The sequence below is a fragment of the Schistosoma haematobium genome, chromosome 1 (assembly GCF_000699445.3).
Source record: "Schistosoma haematobium chromosome 1, whole genome shotgun sequence".
Lineage (NCBI taxonomy): Eukaryota > Metazoa > Platyhelminthes > Trematoda > Strigeidida > Schistosomatidae > Schistosoma > Schistosoma haematobium.
The window spans coordinates 84,635,976-84,659,450 of NC_067196.1; the positions used below are offsets into that span (position 1 = coordinate 84,635,976).

The following is a 23,475-nucleotide window of genomic DNA, read 5'->3' on the forward strand; positions in this document are numbered from 1 at the left end:
CGGATGAAAAAAGTCAGGAAATAACCCATTGGCAACATTTTATTTGAACTAAAAAGTCTTTACTATGGAATTTAGCACAAATGAATGGGAAACCTCACCTGCAACCAACCGATCATCTCGATTGTCGTTTGATATGGTGTTTACTTGTAAACTAGGACTGACCAAATAAAGTGGTAAATGCAGATAAACCCTAAATAGATGGTTAAACGCATACTGTTTTTTTCTCATACCTTATCTTGAGTGGCTTCTGAGGAACGCCTCGCCAAGACCAATTCCAGTTAACCTGGTTGATCTTAGCCACAAAGAATTATCAATCAACAGAGCTTTTTTATTAGTCAAAATAAAGCACTTACATGTCGGGTGACGTTCGAAGGACAGTGTCGTAGCACGATTCAATCACCGGTCTCAGGAAGCGCATAAAAATCGACAACAAAATTTACTACGATGGTATTAGAACTATCTTTGAAAGGCATTATGACCTAGTGAATATGACAGAGTATATATAAAGGCCCTTCTGAAGAGAAGATTTTACAATCGTATCGGTATACAAAGAGATGATAGGTTGATCATTCCGACTTTTAATGCGTAAGAGAATCCACTAAAAGGAGAGAAGATATTTTATTAATCAAAATCTGTGGAGTTCCGTACTATAGTCCATAGTAAAGTTAACCTTTCTAAGTCCTTTCAAAGCAAGGTCTGACAATGAGGTTGATGCAAGAAGTACATAAGTAAAACGCTCTGCGTGCTATCTCACAGTAATTTATTAGCAGACTTTATTTTAATGCTTTCATCTTCCTTAGGGGCTACGAAGGAATTATATTCCTCACTATTTAAGACTCCTCTTTCTCTTCTCAGTGAAATAAAAGGGGCTATCAATCTCTTATGTTTTTAGGGATGTTTAAAAATCTTCAATAACTACTCATTAGATCGATGAGCTAGTGATTACCAATGTGGTCAGGCGTATCTTCGTGAATATAGGACTCGCGACTGTAAATAACTGCAGCGCTAGAGCTGCGTTAGCCCCTCTTGTCTTACCTCATATTGATCTTGAGGCAATAGCGCGATAAAACTCACTGCCGTGCGGTTTAAGATGAATACTTTAAAAGCTTGTGCGTACTAAGACGATTATTACAACCTCGAAATAAATACGCTAATCAAAATACACACAGCCCCAGTGGGATATAAAATTATGTCACAAATTCCTTTTTTCAATGATGGCATGGATACCTCGAGAAGGGCATGGGGGACTGGTTCCTGTGCAATTTTAGAGTTCTGTGCCCTGCTATCTATAATGCGGTTCAAGAAATCAGACCTCCTTACTCTGTTTTCCCTCAGACTGAGAAGTGATCCAATTTGGTTTTGGACCTCACATTAGGCTCAGGAGAGTTTGTAGTACATGAAAAGTGTTTTTTAAGATTTAAAGGGAACCAATAGAGCTCAATAGAAAGGAAACAACATAGACTGTTCATCTTCCATCCTTGATACATAAATATGGATCGGAAACTTGGTCCATGTCTGAGAGGGAATCGTAACAGTTCCACATATAAAGACTTGAAACAAACAGATAAAGTGAGATGACTGTTGCGCCCCACACTTTCAACCATGCTGATATTAAACGTCTTGTTGAATATAACCGTTGTTTAAGTACAATATTAAGACTATAAACTTTCGACTTTCAGCCAGCGGGCTTAATCTCGGATTCATGGACGAGCCAATGGGATGAAGTATAGCGTGTCTTGGACTTAGGCGCGAATTTTAGTCAGCCGTATAATTAAATAACATTTTGAAACTATAGCTGATGTCAGTTCTTGATGGAAATCTTCAGTCTTTTTCATAACCTTGAATTATGGTTCTGTTTCTTCATAATAATATGTAATCCTCTTTCGATCATAAGTATGCTTACTTTCTCAAGGTCACTAGCGTCTCTAAAAGGTTTATAAATTACAGTCCCATCCTCAGTGTGACAAAGAATGGAGAATCCTTACCATTTTTTTCACGGTAGGCCTCAAAGTCGACTTTTGGCGCGCTCCCACTCCTTGGTTTGCTCGGGTTTTTAGTCAGTGAACTGACATTGTTTAGTTGCTATTGACAAACAGCTTCTTAGTGAATAGCGAACGTACGTATGCATTACTGGGGTTTTCGTCATGAACTAACAGCTTGTTTGGTTCGTCCAGATACTTCATATTTAGCTTATAGTGTACTGGCTTTCCATATATATATATACTCCTAGCACCACACTATAATTTGATAGGTTGTGTATCTACGTTCATTCGAGGTCATTGTTGCGATGATAATGACTTCCCTGGCTTTTTTAAAGCCGGTTTTCGCTGGTCCTGGTTTTATATTCTTGTAGTGAGTTTTAGAAACTTCGAACATAAACTCCTTAGAGAGGTTGGAAAGGCCAGTAACCAACTCTTTGGAAACGCTTTATAATATTAAGGTCTTTAGAGATACATTGGCTAGCTGCTCGCCTACAACACTTGTTGATGTCACACATATTCGGGGTTTGAAATCACGAGATCGAAGTGACCTCAACATTCAACTTCTTAGCTACAGCATAGTAGTGTATATTTGTTTCCAGGTCATGCATTAGTTATTCACGAGTATCACAGTTCGACATCATGATAATACTTCACTAACGATGAACTGCTGTTCGTTGTACACTACTGAAATCCTGATATGATTATTTTAATCTGTCAACTATTGGTCTATCCATTCATCTAAATCACCTTAAAGTTCAAACTCACTTGAATTGCCATTTATTTTTAAAAACCTTTACATTACCTAAGAACACGAATGTAGACTCAATAAATTTATTAATTCATGGACATAGAGTGAAAGTAATAGATCTAAAGTCGCACCTTACGGTACATCACATTTCACAGACTTCCATCCAAACTCCCCGCCTACTTTTTTGTTTTTTGACCACTTAGATTTCATTATGCCTGTGGAATGTCTTTTCTATCGAAGCAAAAGTGTTTGGGTATAATTTTAGTGATGCTATGCAAGTAGTCAGAACTTTAGTGTACGTTTTGATAAAATAATTCATTAAACTCTTCGCTTTTGGTTTGGCCTGACGAAATTATATACTTCATGTTTTTCCAGTTAATTTACGTTTATTTTGGAATTGGAGCTGTTAATATGTACCTTCATGTTTTCAAACACAGGAAAGATAGTTTAAATTCTCTTGCTTTTCAGATATCTTATCACTATGTCATTCTTAGCAACTGGATCGCTCATAGTTTTCGGACTGTTTTTTGTATTTAAAGGCTTGCGCAGGCACTTTCGTTTCGAAGTAAGTTTTTTTTGTTGGTAGCAATTTTTTATTGATAGATCGATAAAAGCTCAGGACACTATGGGGGCGAGCTGGTTGCAGATGTCCTGAAGGTAACATAACACTATTGATATATTTGTAGGCGCATAATGTACCATTTATTTTTACGCTTACTGGAGGCCACATATCACCGATATTGGTTGCTTCAGAAAAAGAAAATATACGTGTGATAGATGTAAGAAACGAAGCTTCTGCTGTCTTTGCTGCTGATGCTGTTTCAAGACTTTCTGGTTCCGTTGGTGTGGCTGTTGTTACAGCAGGTAAATTTTTATTCAAATGTCATTTCCTTTCACTTCGTTACTGCTTAGAACAGCACTCGGATTACACTAACATGCAGCGATCTGACAGCACATATCTCTTTACACTTGAGTTTTGTGTTTTTTAGAAATTACCTAAATAAGCACGGAAAATAGCTCTAATAAATTTGCACATCATTTTCAAAGCCGCAGTAGGCAGTCGAAATTATTACTTATAATCTGTTTCAAGCAGACATACTTGCAGCGAGCTGAGGAAAAACAAAACTTACTCTACTTATTCTGAAATTTAACCAGTTACTAACCCACTCAACTCAGGGAGACTATAAATATAAGTGATATCGTCAACGTGTCTGACTAGCTAACCCTTCATTGTAAGGCTGCACTCATGAAAAACAGCCTTTAAACAACGTTTGACGCTTGTACAAAGAAAAGTCCGTCCCGGACTTCGTCATCATCAAATTTTTTTAGTGAATTCACCAAACACAACTATTTTATCTGTAAAGTTTATATGAGAAATGAGTACCATGATCGATTAATCACCAATAACTCAAAACTATCTTTGACAAGACCGATTCCAATTGCACTTTCCCATTAGCTGTCATTTGATCACTTATGTTTAAGTAAGAAGCCTCAAGTTAGTTGAAATAATTCCTTGATACAAGAGTTAATGATTATTATAAAATGTCTTTTAGTTCAGGAAGTATTTAATTTATATTTTCTCGGTGAGGTTTTAAGTATGCCTGGTTTTATCAGATTTTCTATTTCTGAGCAGCAAATGACTACAGAAGCTAATAGATTTCGCTATCCTAGTCATACTGATCAATTTGCGGTTATCACAAGTGAATGTACTTTCTCTACACTGGGACGATCAGCTACCTCAATCAACCACCATCAGCAGTCTTTAAAAATACGTTCAGTTAAATCAACTGAACGTTCTGGTAAAAAACTTTTATAGCTAGTGTTTGTCATTGGCCTTTTGCAAGGTACCCAATGTACTTGGAGATGTAGGGTATGAGGTGTAAATTGTTTACTCCAATCACCAAACTATTCAGTATGTTGCTCAGTAGTTTAGGTTTTCATTTATTTTGTCAGTGTCTACTCCAGTTTAGTTTTCTCAATCTTAGTTCATCAGTAACCTTAATACCATAAGTATGATTTTTAGTCCGAATGTGTTAAGTGGCTAACATTTGTGCTATCACAATTATAGAAAATTGATGACCTAACAGGTTCATATTAAGTAATCAATGATCTGACTTCTTGAATCTCATTGATTGTTTCACAAACTATAACTTCGTTCCATCTACATTACTTTTGAGAGTTTAGTAATGTCTCCAACTCTTACACAGTATTTGTGGCTCCAAGCCAAGTACACAAGTCTGCAAACGATTACCTAGTTACAAGTCTTCTAAGCAGTAGGATAGCTTTGTGTAAATTTTGAGTATAGAAAGTGTGTTCTATGCAGTTTCGCTTCGCAACAAAAAAGTACTTTTAGATTTGAAGTCACCAAGTCATACATTTATGATTCTCTTTGTAGTAAAGTTGGTCTAGTAAAATGTTCAACTTTTTCCTCATCTAACTCATAGGTCCTGGTCTTACTAATACGGTGACAGCAGTAAAGAATGCTCAGATGGCTGAATCTCCTGTAGTCCTTCTAGCTGGAGCTGCTTCTGGACTTTTACGTGGTCGTGGATCACTTCAAGATATCGACCAGCTTGCTGTGTTCCGCCCAATTTGTAAATGGTGCAGACGTATAGATTACGTCAGAGAGATTATCCCTGTTCTTTGTGAAGCATTTTATATTGCACAATCGGATACTCCCGGTAAATTTATCAATTCCCAGTGGTTGATATATTTAGTAACATAATTACTGTAGATGACGGAAGATTATTTTTTTATTGCATCTGTTATGATTGTCGGTCCAATTCTATTGAATTAGAAAAGGTTCTTTGGTTTTCCTGGAACTAATTAAACTTGATGCTGTATATAAAGTCTCAGGCAGTAAGATTATTGCTAGATATAAAACTAAGTTGGGAGTTAAATTACAGGATGATTCACAAGTTACCCATTATGGTCACTATTATAATCCAGTAGGATATAAATCTATATATACGTATTGCTTGTCAGATAACTTAATTAGATTTCATTTTGAGGAGATACCAGGCTTTTTTGGTGCTATTATATTGAACACAACTTTTCAACTTCATCATCTAAGTCTTATGATGCAGCTACTTTCATACCCAATCAGAAAAAGCTGTTCTGATTGCAACACTAAGCACCGGTATTCCTGTGACTAAACAGATGTCTTTAAGGTATGGTGCTGATTGGCACAAGCTTCTCTTGCTCCCGCTAAACGTACAATGATCTTATTTGCCTGACTATTATCAGCACCCACGTCTACCCAGGTATACTAACGTCTCTATTTTTTCTCGTCACTTTGAGCCCTAGCTACTATGAAATTGCACTTTCTGACGTTGCTTCACTGTTTTAAGGGTCAAACTTCCAAGTTATTGATTAATGGGTAGTTTCCTGAGATTACTTGTTTTGGTTTAACCTCCGAACAGTATTTTACCTTTCATACAGGGTATTATTGGAAGAAATTGCTTTACAGGCTATAAAATCCATAACTATTTTATCATAAATAAATTGATTTTATATCGACTTAAATCTGCAAAAAATATATGTGCATGATACCAGTTAAAATCACACCGACATTTACATTTCTAGTCGCCTTATAGTGATTTAAGGTTTATGATTTTCAAAACTATCATTCAAATTACTTGTAAAGTCTCTGAAAGCTGCTCAGTCAGTCAGTCAGTCAGCTACAACGTAGGACCAGGCACATATATGGACCGGTTGCCATACCTCATTAACACAACAAGATGGACACCGGATTCATAAAAGTAGTTAATTCAGAGGTGGTAATATATTAAAGAAAGATTGCAATAAGGATATAGTACAGGAAGAAAGAATTAGTTCGTAGAAAGAAAGATATGAAGTGGTTTCAATCTCTTAGTTTAAGGGAAGAGAGAGAGTGTATACACCGACGCCATTGTGATCGGTTCTGAGCCATGTCACCCAGAGTCCCCAACCATTGGTTACGATAGTCACGCGGACCCCAACCAAGTAGTCTGCATCTTCCAACATGGCTAGAAGTTAGTGACTTCAAGTACTGAAGCCACGTTTTGGTTTGGCCGCCCCTACATTTCTTCCAACCATCCCGAACACCGGTTAGCATTGCACGTCGTGGTAATCGGTGTTCAGGCATACGTAACACAGCCCAACCATCTCAGTCGATGAAGATTCACAACCTCATCAACTGATTTACCATCATTCCCTAATAACTTGAGTCTAACGTCACTATTACTTACCCAGTGACCCCAGCAGACGCCAGCAACATTTTTAAGGCATCTGTGGTCAAATACTAGTAGCTTACGAGTATCTTCTACTCTTGATGGCCATGTTTCGCTGCCGTAAATTAAGAGAACGGACTGCCGCGCAGTATACTCATCCTTTTATTGATAGACGGATATCTCGCCTGCTCAGCTTGAATTACATTACAATTTTAACTTTCAAACTGCTTTTTCACTGGTAGACCATTCATGCCTTAATTTTAAGGTCTGTTATTAAGTTTCGGATTCATGAGAATGTATTAGCTTCTATGCATATATGTAGCGGGGGCGACTACATTAAACTAATCATATATTCTTCAGACTATATCGTATTTGTTTTTGCTTAAATCTGCCTTATGAACTAATCTCATGGAATTTCTTACTAATTTCCGCGATATGTTTTTGATAATAGTATCTTTTTTTTCAAATTATTAAGGACCAGTTTTAGTTGAGTTTCCGATCGATCTGTTATATCCATATAAATTGGTTGAACAGCATACTAAATTGTCTGACAAAACAAATTCTTTAAGGCAGAAAATTGTAAATTGGTAAGTAGATTTAATTACACTTTTTCTGCATAGTTCGAGTGTGTTTATTTGTCTAGATTAGTAATATTCTCATACTCAGCAGACTTACAACTTTTGCTTTCTGTGCATTCAGTTAATCCACTGCATGATTTTAAATAAAGCAAGAACGAAATTACTTGAGAAATATATACATGAAGGGATTTAGTAGGCATTCTTTTAGAGTTGTGGCTGTTATTCGTCATGGATTGATCTCAATCGGTGTACGACTTGAAGCGTGTTTCGTTATTAGATGGAAGTCAGTTAACTACCCCCCCCCCAGAAGATCAAACAGTGGATTTTGTTACATATGCTCGAGTTACATACTAGCTATTTAAGAAATACTTTGAGAAAAAATCTATACTCATCACAGTTAAAAAAATGAAATGTCCAAAAAAGTAATTGAAAGTTGGTATTATAATGTGATGATAAGCAACATTTTAAAATAGTTTCGTTATGTATTGAAACGAAGGAAGATTGATACTTAGTACCACCGATCGAATGCTGTGGCGCAATCAACTGCCCAGTTATCACCAGTTTCAACTGCTTAATAAACCAGAGTTCTCAGCTTCAACCATAAACTCTGTCAATATATGCCACTTCAAGTAGATATAGGATCTTTGACATTGTTAGTGCTCATTAAATATTCCCACTGAGACACTAAAAAGACAAGTTGAGCGAAGAAATAATTTTTTTCAATTATTTCTCCATCAACCCTCTACAATAATATACATGCTTTATAAATGAGTAGAAAGTCGAGACCAATTAAATAGGGATGAGTCAATTTAACAAAATAATAATCAGTTAGTCACATAACGTTTGGAAAACTAAGATTCATATTAAAACTAAAGTGAATTCTCATTGTCAGTTAATTACTACAAATAGTTACATAATAAAATGTGGATGTAAATATAAATGTTCTTTGTTATCAATGAAACTGATGATAAATAATTAGGATGGGTGCAGTGAAAATTGTTGGTGCTTACTCCTAATGATTTCCGATAGTTGAGAATAAAAATATCTCCATTTATTCCTTAGTACCTATCAACAATGTCGTGTGCTGTAACTAAGATACTTTTTTTAAGAATTGATGAAGAAAGTTTGCAGCTCACGTGAGTAGTTTTTGGTGTTGTTGAGCTCTCTAAAGTATATAGCTCAGTTGTGAAGCTTTCATTGTTATTCTGGACAGCATCACCAAGTCTCAATTCTACATAAATTAAGCACTGATGATCTCTAGAACAACAATAAAAGCTTCGCAGCTAAGTCATGTAGTTCAAAGAGCTTAACAACATCAAAGTACTTTTCTTCAAGACTGGCTAACCTGTCCATAGTCAATTAACTATTGCTTTGTATCTAGTATAGGCCACAACAGTAATTGATGCGTAAGAGATAGCTCATAAAGATAAATATATGGAAACTACCATGAAATAACAGGGTGATAACCACTCATTAATGTATTCAATTTAATTTACCAAAAAAATAAGTACTCTATTTTCTTTTTAATCTTTCTGCACCTATTTCTAAAAGATCTAGTGCTACACAGCTTACACTTGTCTGTCACCCTTTTTTATACCATTCCGTTCTTTTCAGGTATCTACGTTTCTATCTTTTCAATTTATTCGCCAATGGTTTCTCATCGAAATCACATCCATCCAAAACAAACGGTTTAGATGGAATTGTTGTCAAATCACCGAAAATTCCGCTTCCATCTAAAAGACAAGTGAAGAAATTAGCTCAGCTGATAAAACTTTCTGAAAAGCCAATCTTACTTATCAGTAGTCAAGCTGTTTTACCTCCGATTTCAGCTGAAGAGACAGCCGTTCACGTTCAAGTAAATTTATCTAAATTCAGCATATGCTTATTTTAAGTTTATGTATAAGTTTTAAACATCCTTTTTCGAATACCATATTGTACACACTGTAGCCGGTATTTGGATATCTTAACGAACAGTAGGTTCCTGAAGGTTGTCGACGTTTTTGTATTGTAATGGCTATGGCATGTTTTGTTTTCTATCAACCGAATCTTCCTCTCATTCTTGGAAACTTAACTATGGTAGATGCTAAATCAAAGAACCTTCAAAAAATTCATACCACACCATGAACATGCTTAACTAGAATGTTTGATGTACTGACTTCATCCGTTTATACCTCTTCAATGGAGTCGCTTTGGCAATATTAGTCATTAATTAAGACTTTAAATATCATAGTCTTTACACTTTATTAAGACCAATCAATCTTTAACAAAAAATTTTAAGTTTTGTTTTTGTAGAGTGGGGGGGGTTAAGTAGTAATGCACTTAGCTTTCAACGTTTAGGTTGTCGATTTCCAATCCCTCTTCATTCACTCTGGCTTAGGAAGTTGATTAGTATTACCAGCTTTCGAACAACAAGCGTGGCTCCTTTGCTGTTTGGCACACGTCTCATCTTTGGAGTTGGTTCTGTCATCCGCCACGTGTATACAGTGAGTAGGGCTTCCCTAACAGAGGCCATCAATCTAAGTACTTGCTCATCAATGATTGCAGTTACTCAAACGACTTAATTATAGTATCACAAATACTGTAAAGAAGAAATACGTTTTCATACGTATTTCTGTGTGTAGATTTTGTGTACCTTACTTTGTTAATTCTTTTATTAACTTCTTAATCTCACCAATTTAACTGCTTTGGTGATTTCTACCTTAAACACCGTTATGGTCATAAGTGAATTGATTTTTAAGAATCTAATCATTGTTTACATGTTCAGGTCATAACACGTTATTGTCATGTAACTAATACACAGTTATCTATAACTATTGAATGATCAGTAGCGAACATTCTGAGGTCGAAATTAATGTTTTTTGTGATTGTTTCTATTCATTACTTCGTCCATTTTTTTCTACCTTTCAGTTGTATTTGACATTCAAAAATAAAAGTTATCAATAACACATTTGTGTTTAAAGGGATAGGCATTGGGTTCGAGTCTCGGTATGTGAGCATCAACACTGAGATGCAGGTATATATCTACCTGACGAGTTTCAAATAAATCGAAACGCGCTTTATGGATTTCACTACTTGTTATAATTCAACTTCACTAAAACTAGTGACGGAATAACAATAACGAGGCAATCTGGTCAAGGTAGACTTTACCAACAACCGGAAAATACGGACCCCTTTAAATATGAACGATTTTGTTTGTTCGTAGCCCCAATCACACTGAAAGATGCTTTATCTGCTCTTATATAATCTATGTATCTTATCTAATATGATTAGTGCAATTTGTTACCATCTTTGTGTGACTACGTACTTTTTTTTCATTCCGTGTAATTTTTATCGACAAATTCATCAGCACGATGTTTCTCAACCTTAGTCGTTTCTTTTTAGACCTTGGGGATACCTACTTACATGTCAGGTATGGCTCGTGGTCTTCTTGGTCGAGATCACCAACTTGGATTTCGTCATGCCCGTCGTACTGCACTTCGTGAAGCTGATCTAATTATTCTCGCAGGTATTTATTGTTATCAATTTTGATATTATCACTAATCTACATTTTTTGTATTCATTGTTTGGCATTATTTATTGAATTGAGTTACTATGAATGTTTGTTCATTGGTTGCTTCGTGGATATCTTATGTTATGTCGTCGAATTAATTACCTTGGAACAAGGATGATAGGATCGTTTGTATGACGTATAGTTCTCAGTGACTTTCTAAATGGTAGGCAGGGTGCGTCTAGGTATATTACGTTTTTTGAATCAAATACCATCTCAAATTCAAATAGTAGGTGGTGATAAACTGTAATCGGGAAATCCGACGATGCTCCTAGTCATAACTTTGGCTTACATGTCTTTCACCGGGCTAGAAGAACAAATGTATGTATACCAATGATTTGTGTACCTATTTATTTGTTTGGCCAATTAAATCTCCCTAATGGTTTCTCAATTGGTAGCTAAACAAGCGTGTACGAAGCATTTTTATCTGAATTGAACGCCGCAGAATGCAATATTGGATTGATTCTACTCGCGGTATTCCTATTGATTCATATATTTTAACGTGCATTGAATATATATATATATATATATATATATATATATATATATATATATAACCGTAGAATAGTCCTCGATGTTCCACATCGTATTTAACAAGTTTGGATAGTCGAGTTAGTAATTACACTAGCCCTCACACGAAAATGTAACTTAACATTAACTACAAAAACTGATACACTTGTTAATTTATTTATCTGATTAGCTTTCTAAATTTAAATGCTACTGTTCCCAATGATAAACGATTTCTCTTTTACTTGTTCTATCAAATACCTGCCTCCATCATATACATTTTCTTGTTAAGTTTCTTCTAACTTGATAAAGTATTCTATCCATTTCTTCTCTTCAATCTATTGTGTTATTTTTTGTTGTTTGTTTCAAAGGTGCCATTTGTGATTTTCGTTTAGATTATGGTCGTGTGTTAAATCGAAAAGCGAAAATTGTTGTAATTAATCGAAATAAGAAGAACTTATATCTTGTAAATTTATTGTTTCTTTTTTTTGGTAATATTTTTGACAATAAAGTTATATTTCTTTTATTATAACACAGTAATGTTTGGAATCCTTTACAATTTTTTGTACACTGCTCATTTCCTGACTTTTCGAATAGTGTAATAATCCTTTTCCTAAATCATTGTTAATAGTGGGTTTGAATTATTCAACAAAGATTGGTCAAAATTCAAACCCCTTACTATTAATGATAGAAGTACCATACCAATCAAACACGTTTGTGTAGCTATCTGAACCCACTGGATTACAATAGGTAGTACGTTGGGTATTCGAAACAGAATCTATTGTGTCTAAGTTTCTATGTAAACATCAATACACTTGGATGAAGGTACATCCAGTTGAAGAACCTTGGATTCCACTGATAACCATTTTTCATCTATTATGGAGAAATTCCTACTGTAGATCTATTCTAAATATAGCTATTAATGTCTGTTAAGTGCCTTATGCAAAGCTTGCTACCCGTCATTATGTTAAGTAACATTAACGAAAACACTACATTGGTTAGTGTCACTATTTCTTAACAAAACAAGGTATCATTAAACGCTTTTTAAAATACTATTGTGTACCGTCTATTGATTCAAAAATGTGGTGTATATGGGCACAACTGACCCTAAAGGCTTTCAGTTGAAGATAAATGTCTATTAGAAGCATTATTGATCTTTTCAATATAACTTCACATGATTCGTTGCAATAATTTCATCCATGAAACTTCCTACTTCATGAAATATTAGCCCTTATCAGTCTTTCGTATATGAACTAGGAAATTTCCGCTTATCTCGATCATGATTCCTTTAAAAAGTTTTATAGGACAGTGTTTGATAGTAACTAATTAATTGTACAAGTTGTTAGTTTATAGTCTAATGAATACTCACTTAACAGGTAGAAATTCGTGTACATGGCTTCAAACTGCAGTATAAGTGTACGAGATACTATTCAGTCCTCTAAACTGAAGTAAATTTAGGGAGTTCAAATGTACGACTTATTTATGGAAAGTCAAACACCTTAATCATTAAGCCTCCGCTCCACACTTCAGTACTAGTATCTAAACCATGTTAGTATTAGACAACGAGTCTACCTTTATGTGTTGGCAGCAGGTAAAACGACATAAATAAATAATTCTTTTTTCTCTTATCCATTTAATATTCGTCTTTATTTTTTAATATTTAAATATAGAATGCTGACTATTTTTGGAGACCATATCTAACAATTCAAGCTGATGTTGGTACAACCCTAAGAGATTTATCACTTGAACTACAAAATTCTACTAATGAACTAAATTGTTCCACTGAATGGTTAAATATTTTAAAATCACGTGAAATAAAACAAGATGAAGAGATTAAGTAGGTTATTCTCATTGTTTATTCTTGTAACAATGTATGGTTAATTCAACTAATGAGTTTTCATCCTTTAATTAATGTAGATTAACAATATTTATAGATTAACCCTAATCTTGAGGAATTAAGAAGGGTTTGAACTGTATGGCTTCTTTTCTTATCACTTAACACTTAATTCTAAAAATTCATCACAATAATTTTCTTGGTTATGATAGCAGGATGACGAGATGTTTGTAGATAATAATTGTTCACTCAGCAGTATTAACGAACATTGTTTCTCTTTAAATCCTTCAGTTCTGATTGAATTCTGTCTGTCAAACTCTGGACATAAATTAGCAAGAACCATAAGTTCAGAGTGCCTTATCGACTACTTTCAATCATCTAACACAAGGAACTTTTAAAGATCCATCTAAAAGATCTCCGGTCTTTATAAGTAGTTTTGGTTAAAAGAAATTCTGAAGGGTATAGAACATTCATTTGCTTTGCAATAAAAGTATTCTGCCTACCCTGTTAATTTTAGCCGATGAATTATAAATTTTATTATTTTTAACCAATGTAAACTATCCAGATCAACTTTTACATATTTAAAATTTTAAATGGAGGTGATTTAGATTACTTTTGTCATTAGAGTTGCACTACACATTTTGTAGTGTCCGTTGATATGTTCAGCCCATACAGCTTATTCTAGCTCCTGGACAGGCCGATCTATTCGTTCTTCTTGAGTCACGTTTTGACCTTATTAATTATTCACTTAACAACCCTGACTGTTTTTATACGATCGTGTGTGTACAGCTTATACTACTCATCACACGTCTGTAGCGTATTTTTGCGTCACTATAAATATCGATTAACGCTTGGTTGATGGGAGTTGGCTCACATGCCTTCTCCACTGCGCATCATTTCGTTTCGCTTCGTCCCTTTGATCGTCTGCCTGGATCAATGATTGTACAATATATATACGTATTCGAAATCCGTTCTCGTATCTGATATATTTTAATTCCGCTATTTACTAACGTGAGTCGATAATTATATGCGAGGATAGGCGATGTATATGTTTCGATAGCGATCAACATATGATCTAATTGGAGTCAGATATCGGGCCACTAATGTGGTGAGCCTGTCGATAACGTCGTCCGATCTTATCGACGTCCAAATAATGGACCATAACTTTTTTGGCTTTCGTACTTCCATAAGTTCATATTCTTAATCGGTTCATGGAAAAATCCAATTGTTGAATTTCATTAATCAAGTTAGCTGATCATATTTTCATGTCCATCAGGTTTAATACATTCGAAAAAATCTCGAAAATTCGTATATTCTAGTCAAAAATCCCGTAATTTAGAAAAAAACTTCAGTCGTATTGTTGGTTTGAATGGTTTTAACATTCTGTTTGTTTGTTCTAAGCTTCAAGATAATCAATGGTAATCTCAGTATTCATCATATCTTTTATGTTTTCCTTTCAGACTAAGCTGTCAAGTAGAAGGTATTGAGCATAACAATCCACTTTCCGTTCTCTGGAAGTTGGAACATTATGGTCTACCAACTGATTCTTCCGAAGATAGTATCATTATTGCTGATGGTGGAGATTTTGTAGGATCGGCAGCATATATTGTACGTCCAAGACAACCGTTATCTTGGTTAGATCCAGGACCATTCGGAACGTTAGGTGTTGGCGGAGGATTTGCATTAGGTGCTAAACTATGCCGCCCAAATGTAAGTTTCTACAAATTATTTATTAGGGATTATATATAAATGAAACAAATTAGGTAATTCGGGTTTAAACATATGACAGCTGCATTTCTCCTATATTCCAAACACATTTTTAGAGTTTTACTGAGTTATAAGATTATTTCTTTCAGCTTTAGAATAAAATTCTTTTTTTATTGGTTTTATTCTTACGGGTAAGTTCAGCATATTGTAGAGATTTTAATTAACCAACTAAAATGATCATCTTTAAAATGAATATTTATACTTCCTCTTGAAGAATTATTTCTAGAAGTTTCAATAGAAATCGCAGATATTCCATACAACTTTCAACGATAAATCCATTTCTTCTTGTTGATGATGTTGGTTTCTTTATTCTTCTTTTCTTCGTTTTTTGTGTTAAGTATTTCAGTTGTACAGTATGACGACTTGAAATTTCTGACTTTTAACTGTCAACTACTTGAGTTAAGTTGCTTGTAAGAAGTTGATCATTATGATTATAAACATTTGAAAATATTTTATATACAACAGAATCGGAAAATTCCGGTAATCATATGCCTCGATAACTATATCCCGAACACAAACAAAGAAAAAGACGATAATGATTGGAAGCGAAATTCCGCTTTAACGTAAACTGATGTATAAAAGTGAGATGTTTATGCTGATTATCTACCAGAAGGGAAATTGTGTTAATTATGACTAACTGATTCACCGTGCAAGGATATAGCAACGATTCTTAATGGAATGTCTACAACTAATGGTGTCTGTTACCGTAGTATCCTTCAATAAAAGCGGAGTCAAAAATGACCTTGTCAATGGGTCCATATTTATAAAAACAGGCATTAATATAAGCGAGTCTAATAAGAAGAGGCATTAAAATGGCTCTTCAATAATATAATAAAATTAACTCCTAATACATTAACTGAAAAAGTATAACTCAAGAACAAGCTTCAAAAATGTTCTGTGATGACGTCGTATAGATGTAAATCTAATTTTATAATAGTTTGATGTAGCTTAGTGTACGAGCTTAAACTATGTGGTATTCCGCGTTAATAGTCTAGTATATATATGTTTCCACTGTGTACAACTAGTTTGGTACGCATGTCTACCTTCCTGTATTTTCCTTTTTCCATATTGCTTCTGAATTCTTGGAACATCACTTTATTTTTAGTTCATTATGACTGTTCTTTTTTTAGAGCATCAATGAATTTTCATGTGCACAGATGAGCGGCACTAACGAATGAGTTGAGTGAAGACTCTCTCCCACCTCCCCATCCCATAGATCTTTTCAAGTAAATCTTCTACAACGAAATCTACCACAGCAAAAATTAGAAAATGCTACAAAACAAGCTGAAATATGATTTATTATATCCTTGTTTCATAACCTAAGGACTCACCGATCACTTTATAATTATGCCCATCTTAATTTTTCCATGTTTTAATAATAACTCAACAGTTTGTAATTCGGTTTTTAATAGTTGTTCATTGTCAAAAACTCAATTTTTATTTACTTTTTTCCCATATAGGCTACTGTCTGGGTTATTTATGGTGATGGTTCAGCAGGATATAGTTTAGTTGAATGGGATTCTTTAGCACGTCATCATGCTCCTGCAATTGCTGTTATTGGTAATGACGCTTGTTGGTCACAGATTGCACGTGACCAAGTTACGTTTTTCCGATCCAAAGTTGGATGCCAGTTAAACTACACACCATATGAAGTAATTGGATCAGCTTACTGTAGAAGTGTTGCTCCTGTATCAGATAATTTCATAACTAATAATAGCAATCCCGTTAATGGTTTCTTAGTTGACAAACCTCAGTTGGAACAAATAGTTCATATATTTGATGAGGCTAAACGACTTTCAAATAAGGGGATACCATCTGTTGTAAATTGTCTTATCTCCGCAAGTAGCTTTCGAGAAGGCAGTTTGTCTGTTTAACACACTGTACCTAGTATTTGTTTTTTTGTATATGAATTTTATGTTCATTTCTGACCATGTAAATTTCGCCTTACCATTATATCTATTTACTAATAAATATTTTTCAATAAACATATATCTTCACTAAGTAGTCTTTCTGTTCAACACTCTGTAACTGAATAATCTGCGGTATTTTTACTCCAATATGTCATTACAATAAACTACAATAGGCTTTCACTACTCTCATTACCAAATCTTTTGGAATTATTGGACGCTAATGCTCAGTTAATGTTGGATTACGATGTATATTTGAAACTACTCCCCAGTGTTTACACTTTCAGCAATTTACTGTGTGTATCAGGACTCCACTGTAACAGTAATGATTTTCATGTACTGAGCCGTCGAGACGATAATTATATTGAGGGATTACTTGACATTATCTGTTTTGTATTAGTGGTCCAGACATACCTGACCCAACGTTTGTCATAAGGTGTGAAATCTTCAGTCCATCAAGAATGTCTTCGACATTGATGTTTAAACCGTTGGTCTCATTGAACGTCCACTGTATGCTCCCAGTCAAGGGTCCGCACTAGGTCACATCTAGATTCGCTGTGCTGCGAATCTCCCAAAGCAAATAGTCACCTTAGTCTATATACTTCTTGATACATCAACTATCTCCTAAATATATCTTCACATGCCATTTCTGACTCCTGGTATGACTGCGTTTGGCAATCGGGAAGCCGGTCGCTTATTAAGGTTAAAAGTATGTCTGCCTTAACGTGGGTTTACGCAAATCATTGGCGTAAAACACCATAACCTACTATTTGACTCAAGCAAACAGAGGTTAGTTAGAAGACATACTAAATTATCGAGGATAGAATTCCTATCTGGTCAGTGAAATAGTGGTAAACCGGTGACGGAAAGTTCATTTTCTCAGACATCCCAAACTCAGAGGACTGATCACAAGGGACTAAATAGTTATTGATAAATGAAGACCAACACGGACTGATGAATCTTCAGGCGACCCTACACATTCGTCTACATGATACTGCTCTGTGCTTCATGTGAAGCTAGAGGAAGCAAACCTAATTGACCGCTGAACGTGTGGGGCCTCTGTAGTTCTCACATTCGCTCAAATGTCTTTTCTTTGGTATCTTGGTGAGATATCCTTATTTCCAGTCTATTAGTGGCACTTTTCAGGGTATAAGTAATAAACAAACAAGAAAAAGGTGTGAGTAAAAACAAACTTATTCGAAATCTAGCTAAAATTGTGATATTCACAATAATGATTAACAGTCAATTACATACGTTGGATTCTTCTTGGAATAAAGTGATATATCGAGTATCGCGTAAAATTACGCCTACATTCTTTTCTGTGGCGATAGGTGCAATACTTAAATCACTTAGAAAGTACATGATGAATGCTTCAATAACATTCCCCATTAGCATCCTCTATTTTCTGGTACCGAGAGGTAGGTGTTTTGTGATACTGCAATCCTATATTATATTCACATTTTTGTGCGATCCCACGATAAGGAATGGTATCTTGTAACTCACTCCAAATTTTGGAATCATTCTGTATAGTGGTGTTCAGGAACATGTGGCACAAAGTGGTTGTTCATCATGCAGCAATAAGTTCTGTGACCAGTAACTGGGTCATCTAGCGTTTCAGGCATATCAAACAAAACAAAGCAAGCAAGCAGTCATTCAAGACATGCTGAGATAGACGTAATTAAACTGAAATTTCTTAACTGTGAAGATGCCATAGGTATTCGGAGTCTGACCAACAACGTAATTCATAGCTGTGTAGCGGTAAATAAATCCCCAAAATAAATAGCTCTGTAAGTTTTCGACATCGAATGCTGACCATATGTTTTAATGGACTCACCTAGCTGAAGGCGCTCGGTCAGGCATCCGCTTCAGATCACGAGTGGGAACACCTTGCTCAGCAACCCGTGCAATCGCTAGCCAGATTAGATCAGACGATCCTCGATATATTGATAGCCTATCAAATCATAAAATCTTCTACTACCGAGGTTTTTTCAGTCAAAGAAAAGCCTCAAACGTCCCAGAATGACATAACAGAGTTCTGCCATACACTTATGCGTTATCTTAATTTTCGTAACGACCGTAAGCGATCACACACCCCACGTATAAGTACTTCACGTTAGCGATCTGTCTCTAGACCACGAGAGACAGATAACCCCGACTGGTGCTGGTATCATAACCAGTATGGAAAGTCTTCCAGAAATTGCAGAAAACCCTGCAATTTTCCCAACACAAAACCGACTTACTCGAAAAACAACTCGGGAAACTTCCAAGCCGGCATGCGTTAACGGCAACCGTAGCCGGCGAACATAGCCGTCTGCTATTCGTCACAGATGTGACAAAGAGAGTCCGCTACCTCGTCGACACTGGCGCAGAAGTTAGCGTTCTCCCAGCGAATTCCAACGGCCGACTTCACGAATCGACCCTAAACTTACAGGCGGCAAACGGAAAACCTATCTCAACGTATGGCAAAAGGTACGTTTACCTTAACGTGGGTTTACGCAAACCCATTCACTGGATCTTCGTTGTTGCAGATGTTTCTATGCCAATCACTGGTATGGACCTTCTACAACACCATAATCTAATCATCGATAGGCGCAAACGGAGGCTAGTAGACGGAAGTACTAATTTATCCTTTTGCATAACTTCTTTTTCTGGTTGCAGATTATCCTCAGTCACAATTAGACATACGATAGACCCTTTTTATCAATCACTACTCGATAAGTACCCGGGGATACAACAAACTCAACCGAAACTACCATGTGTAACCAGCAACGTTACACATCACATCACGATTACAGGATTACCTGTATTCTCTCAAGCACGACGACTAGCCCATGAAAAGATAAGGTTGGCGAAAAACGAGTTCGACCACATGATAGACTTAGGAATCATACGACCGTCAAACAGCCCATGGGCATGTCTGTCGCACATGGTCCCTAAAGAGGATAGCAACGATTGGTGTCCAACTGGTCACTATCGGTGACTGAATTCGAAAACCATTCCCGATCGTTACACGGTGCCTCACATTCACGATTTGACAGCTACCTTGAAAGGTACAACTGTCTTTTCGAAAATCGACTTGGTTAAAGCGTATAACCGAAATCCCATGGCCACTGACGACATTCCGAAAACAGCTATCATAACTCCTTTCGGACTTTACGAATTTTTGCGAATGCCTTTCGGTTTAAGAAACGCTGCTCAAACATTCCAAAGGTTTATAGACGACGTTTTCCGAGGTCTCAACTTCGTATATGCGTATGTTGACGACTGCCTAACCGCAAGTCCGGACAGAGAAACACATCTCAAGCATCTGGATCTTGTTTTGGACCGACTACAAAAACATGGCATTACTGTAAACATTCAGAAATGACAAGTCGAAACCGACTCATTAAACTTCCTGGGACACACTACAGATGCACAAGGCATCCGACCCCTTAGAACTAAAGTGACGGCAATTCTGGATTACCCAGAACCGACCACGATCAAGTAATTCCAAACGTTTAACAGCCTCGTAAATTTGTGTAGACGATTCACACCTAAATGCGCATTACTCATGAAACTTCTTACCGACCAACTTCGTGGAAATGCGAAATCCATCGATCTGGAAGACACCGCACGAAAAGCATTGTCCACAGTAAAGGAACTTATTGCTCAAGCAACAATGCTTGCTCATCAGACACTGAAGCACCCATTAGTATCACCGTAGACGCATCCAACTCAGCAGTCAGAGGAGTCTTACAACAATGGGTTAACAACTCCTGGCTACCTTTAGCATTTTTCTTTAGACGGTTGCTAGACACCGAATCGAGGTACAGCACATTCGGTAGGGAACTCCTAGCTATGTATTGTGCTGTACGGCATTTCCAACACTATATCGAAGGCCGTGAATTCACTCTTTTCACGGACCATAAACCGCTCACTTTCTCTCTAAACTCTCCTTGAGCGAAGTACTCTCCCCTTGAGTCTCGACAACTGGACTACATTTCGCAGTTTACTTCAGATATTCAACATATTTCTGGAGCAAGCAATGCAGTCGCAGATGCCTTGTCTCAAATAACTTCCTTGAACAGTTTCCAAGGAATCGACCTTCTGAAACTCGCCGAGCTTCAAAAAGAAGACAGTGATCTTCAGCACGAGTTATCGTCTACAACTCTCAAACTATGCATCAAACAGATAGGAACAGGTAAGGAAACCTTACTTTGTGACACATCTACAGGTAGGGATCGCCCAATCGTGCCGAATCATTGTCGACGCAACGTCTTCAATACGTTGCACAAACTTTCTCATCCAGGTGTTCGTGAAACCATCAAGCTTATAGCAGAACGGTTTTGCTGACCTGGTATGAATAAAGACGTGAGCGAGTGGGCACGCTCCTGTGTACTCTTCCAGAAATCCAAGTTTATCAGCCACAATAAATGTCTCTTAGGCTAATTTAAAACTCCCGATACTCGTTTCAACCATGTTCATCTGGATTTGGTAGGACCTTTACCAGATTCAAATGGATACTCTTACCTCTTAACCTGCGTAGACCGTTTCACTCGATGGCCAGAAGCAGTACCTATCAAGGACATCACTGCTGAAACAGTGGCCCGCGCCTTCGTCGAACGATGGGTAGCAAACTTCGGCTGCCCTTCAACCATCACTACAGACCGCGGACGTCAGTTTGAATCTGATTTTTTCCGTCGTCTGACCACACTTTTAGGAATCAATCGCTTCCGAACGACTGCCTACCACCCACAAGCAAACGGGTTGGTAGAACGTTTTCACCGACAACTAAAAGCTTCACTATCAGCTTCAAACGTTTCACAGTGGACCGACGCTCTTCCATTCGTCCTACTAGGTATCCGCAATGCAGTGAAAGCTGACATTGAATACACTGCGGCTCAACTGGTTTATGGAACGACACTTCGACTTCCGGGAGAATTCGTGGATCTTTCATCCTCTTCAATGAGCACGGATCTAACCTCTTAACGAATAGGCTTACAAACGCAATGCGTTCAGTTAAACCTGTTTCCACTCGACTGCAATCAACTGATGTTTTCGTTCAACCTGACTTACAATATAGTACACGCGTCTTCGTATATCGAGGGCTGCATCGACGACCTTTCGAATCAGCACACGAATGACCTTTCAAAGTTCTTCAACGCGAACCTCAGTACTATATAATCGATGAGAACGGAACCAACGATAACATCAGCATCAATCGCCTCAAAGCAGCGTATTTAGAAGGAAATCCTATCTACGTCGATTTTCTTTCGGTACAATCGAACGACACGGCTCCTACACTTATAATACCTCATCCGGCAGCCAACACGCACGATGACTATTCGACAGTATCTGTAAATAAATCTAAAACAACGCGTTCTGGAAGAAGAGAAAGATTTCCAGAACATGTAAACGGCTATTGCACGTAAGACACCAGTTAACATTTTGCTCCATCTCGATTTTCCATGGCATTACATATAATAATAAAAAAATCGATTTTTATATGCTTATATTTATACATACTTATTATTCTGCTAATATGTATATTAAAAATTTTTTAAGAAAACATTTTGTGAAATTCGCTTTTACGCTATCACATGTACATGAGTTTATTTTCCGTTTTTCTCCAACTTTGTGTCTTAAAGTGCGTACGAGTTTATTTCGGCATGCAATTACATATTCTTTTTTCTTTTTTACAGGACTGCTGGAAAAGATGTTGAAAAGAACGATGAGATTTACGAGGAACCAAAATTTTCATTGTACTTTTTTTCACTATTTTGTACTTCATGGTCCCTTATAGTAAGGAAAGACGACCAGACGCTGCTAAACCCAGCAAGCTATCAGAAGAGTGTTGACCAACAAACAACTCGTTGGGTTTAAACTTCTGGCTGGCCACGTCTTAGGTTTATCACCACCCCACTGGGGGGAGTGATCTGTAGCGGTAAATAAATCCCCAAAATAAATAGCTCTGTAAGTTTTCGACATCGAATGCTGACCATATGTTTTAATGGACTCACCTAGCTGGAGGCGCTCGGTCAGGCATCCGCACCAGATCACGAGTGGGAACACCGTGCTCAGCAACCCGTGCAATCGCTAGCCAGATTAGATCAGACGATCCTCGATATGTTGATAGCCTAACAAATATATCTTCCAGTTTCCTCGCTTCTGTCTTTCGATTCCACTTGATGGGTACGCTTTATATTAGAAGGTGTTACTGGTTAAAGCGTTGTCAAGCTTTAAACACCTGTGGCATCTTCACTCTGCCCTCCGAATCGAAGAATCTTCATTCAAAAGAATTATGACGCCTCATGATGAAAGTCAAGATTCTTCTCTTTTAACAATCACAGCAACAATTTTTATAGATACGTGGAGTGTACTGATATAAGCTCAGTCCAAATACACACGCAAAGGC

At 36.6% G+C, this 23,475-nt stretch overlaps 1 protein-coding gene across 2 annotated transcripts; it reads left to right on the forward strand.

Moving 5' to 3' along the window:
- The first annotated feature begins 1,665 nt into the window (after positions 1-1,665).
- MS3_00002319 (uncharacterized protein) lies at positions 1,666-17,670 on the forward strand. Of its 2 annotated transcripts, none has more exons than XM_051209895.1 (12): positions 1,666-1,872; positions 1,913-1,998; positions 3,199-3,295; positions 3,334-3,387; positions 3,417-3,594; positions 5,175-5,411; positions 7,417-7,528; positions 9,134-9,374; positions 10,901-11,024; positions 11,945-12,039; positions 13,244-13,410; positions 14,868-17,670. In XM_051209895.1, exons 3-12 carry the CDS (start codon positions 3,212-3,214, stop codon positions 15,154-15,156), a joined length of 1,581 nt encoding a protein of 526 aa, XP_051075368.1. In that variant the 5' UTR covers positions 1,666-1,872; positions 1,913-1,998; positions 3,199-3,211; the 3' UTR covers positions 15,157-17,670. The 2 variants fall into 2 exon arrangements, with proteins under 2 accessions (XP_051075368.1, XP_035589993.2); XM_035731701.2 differs by lacking the exon at positions 1,913-1,998 and having other exon boundaries at positions 1,666-1,800; positions 14,868-15,117; positions 16,635-17,670.
- The last annotated feature ends 5,805 nt before the right edge of the window (positions 17,671-23,475 follow it).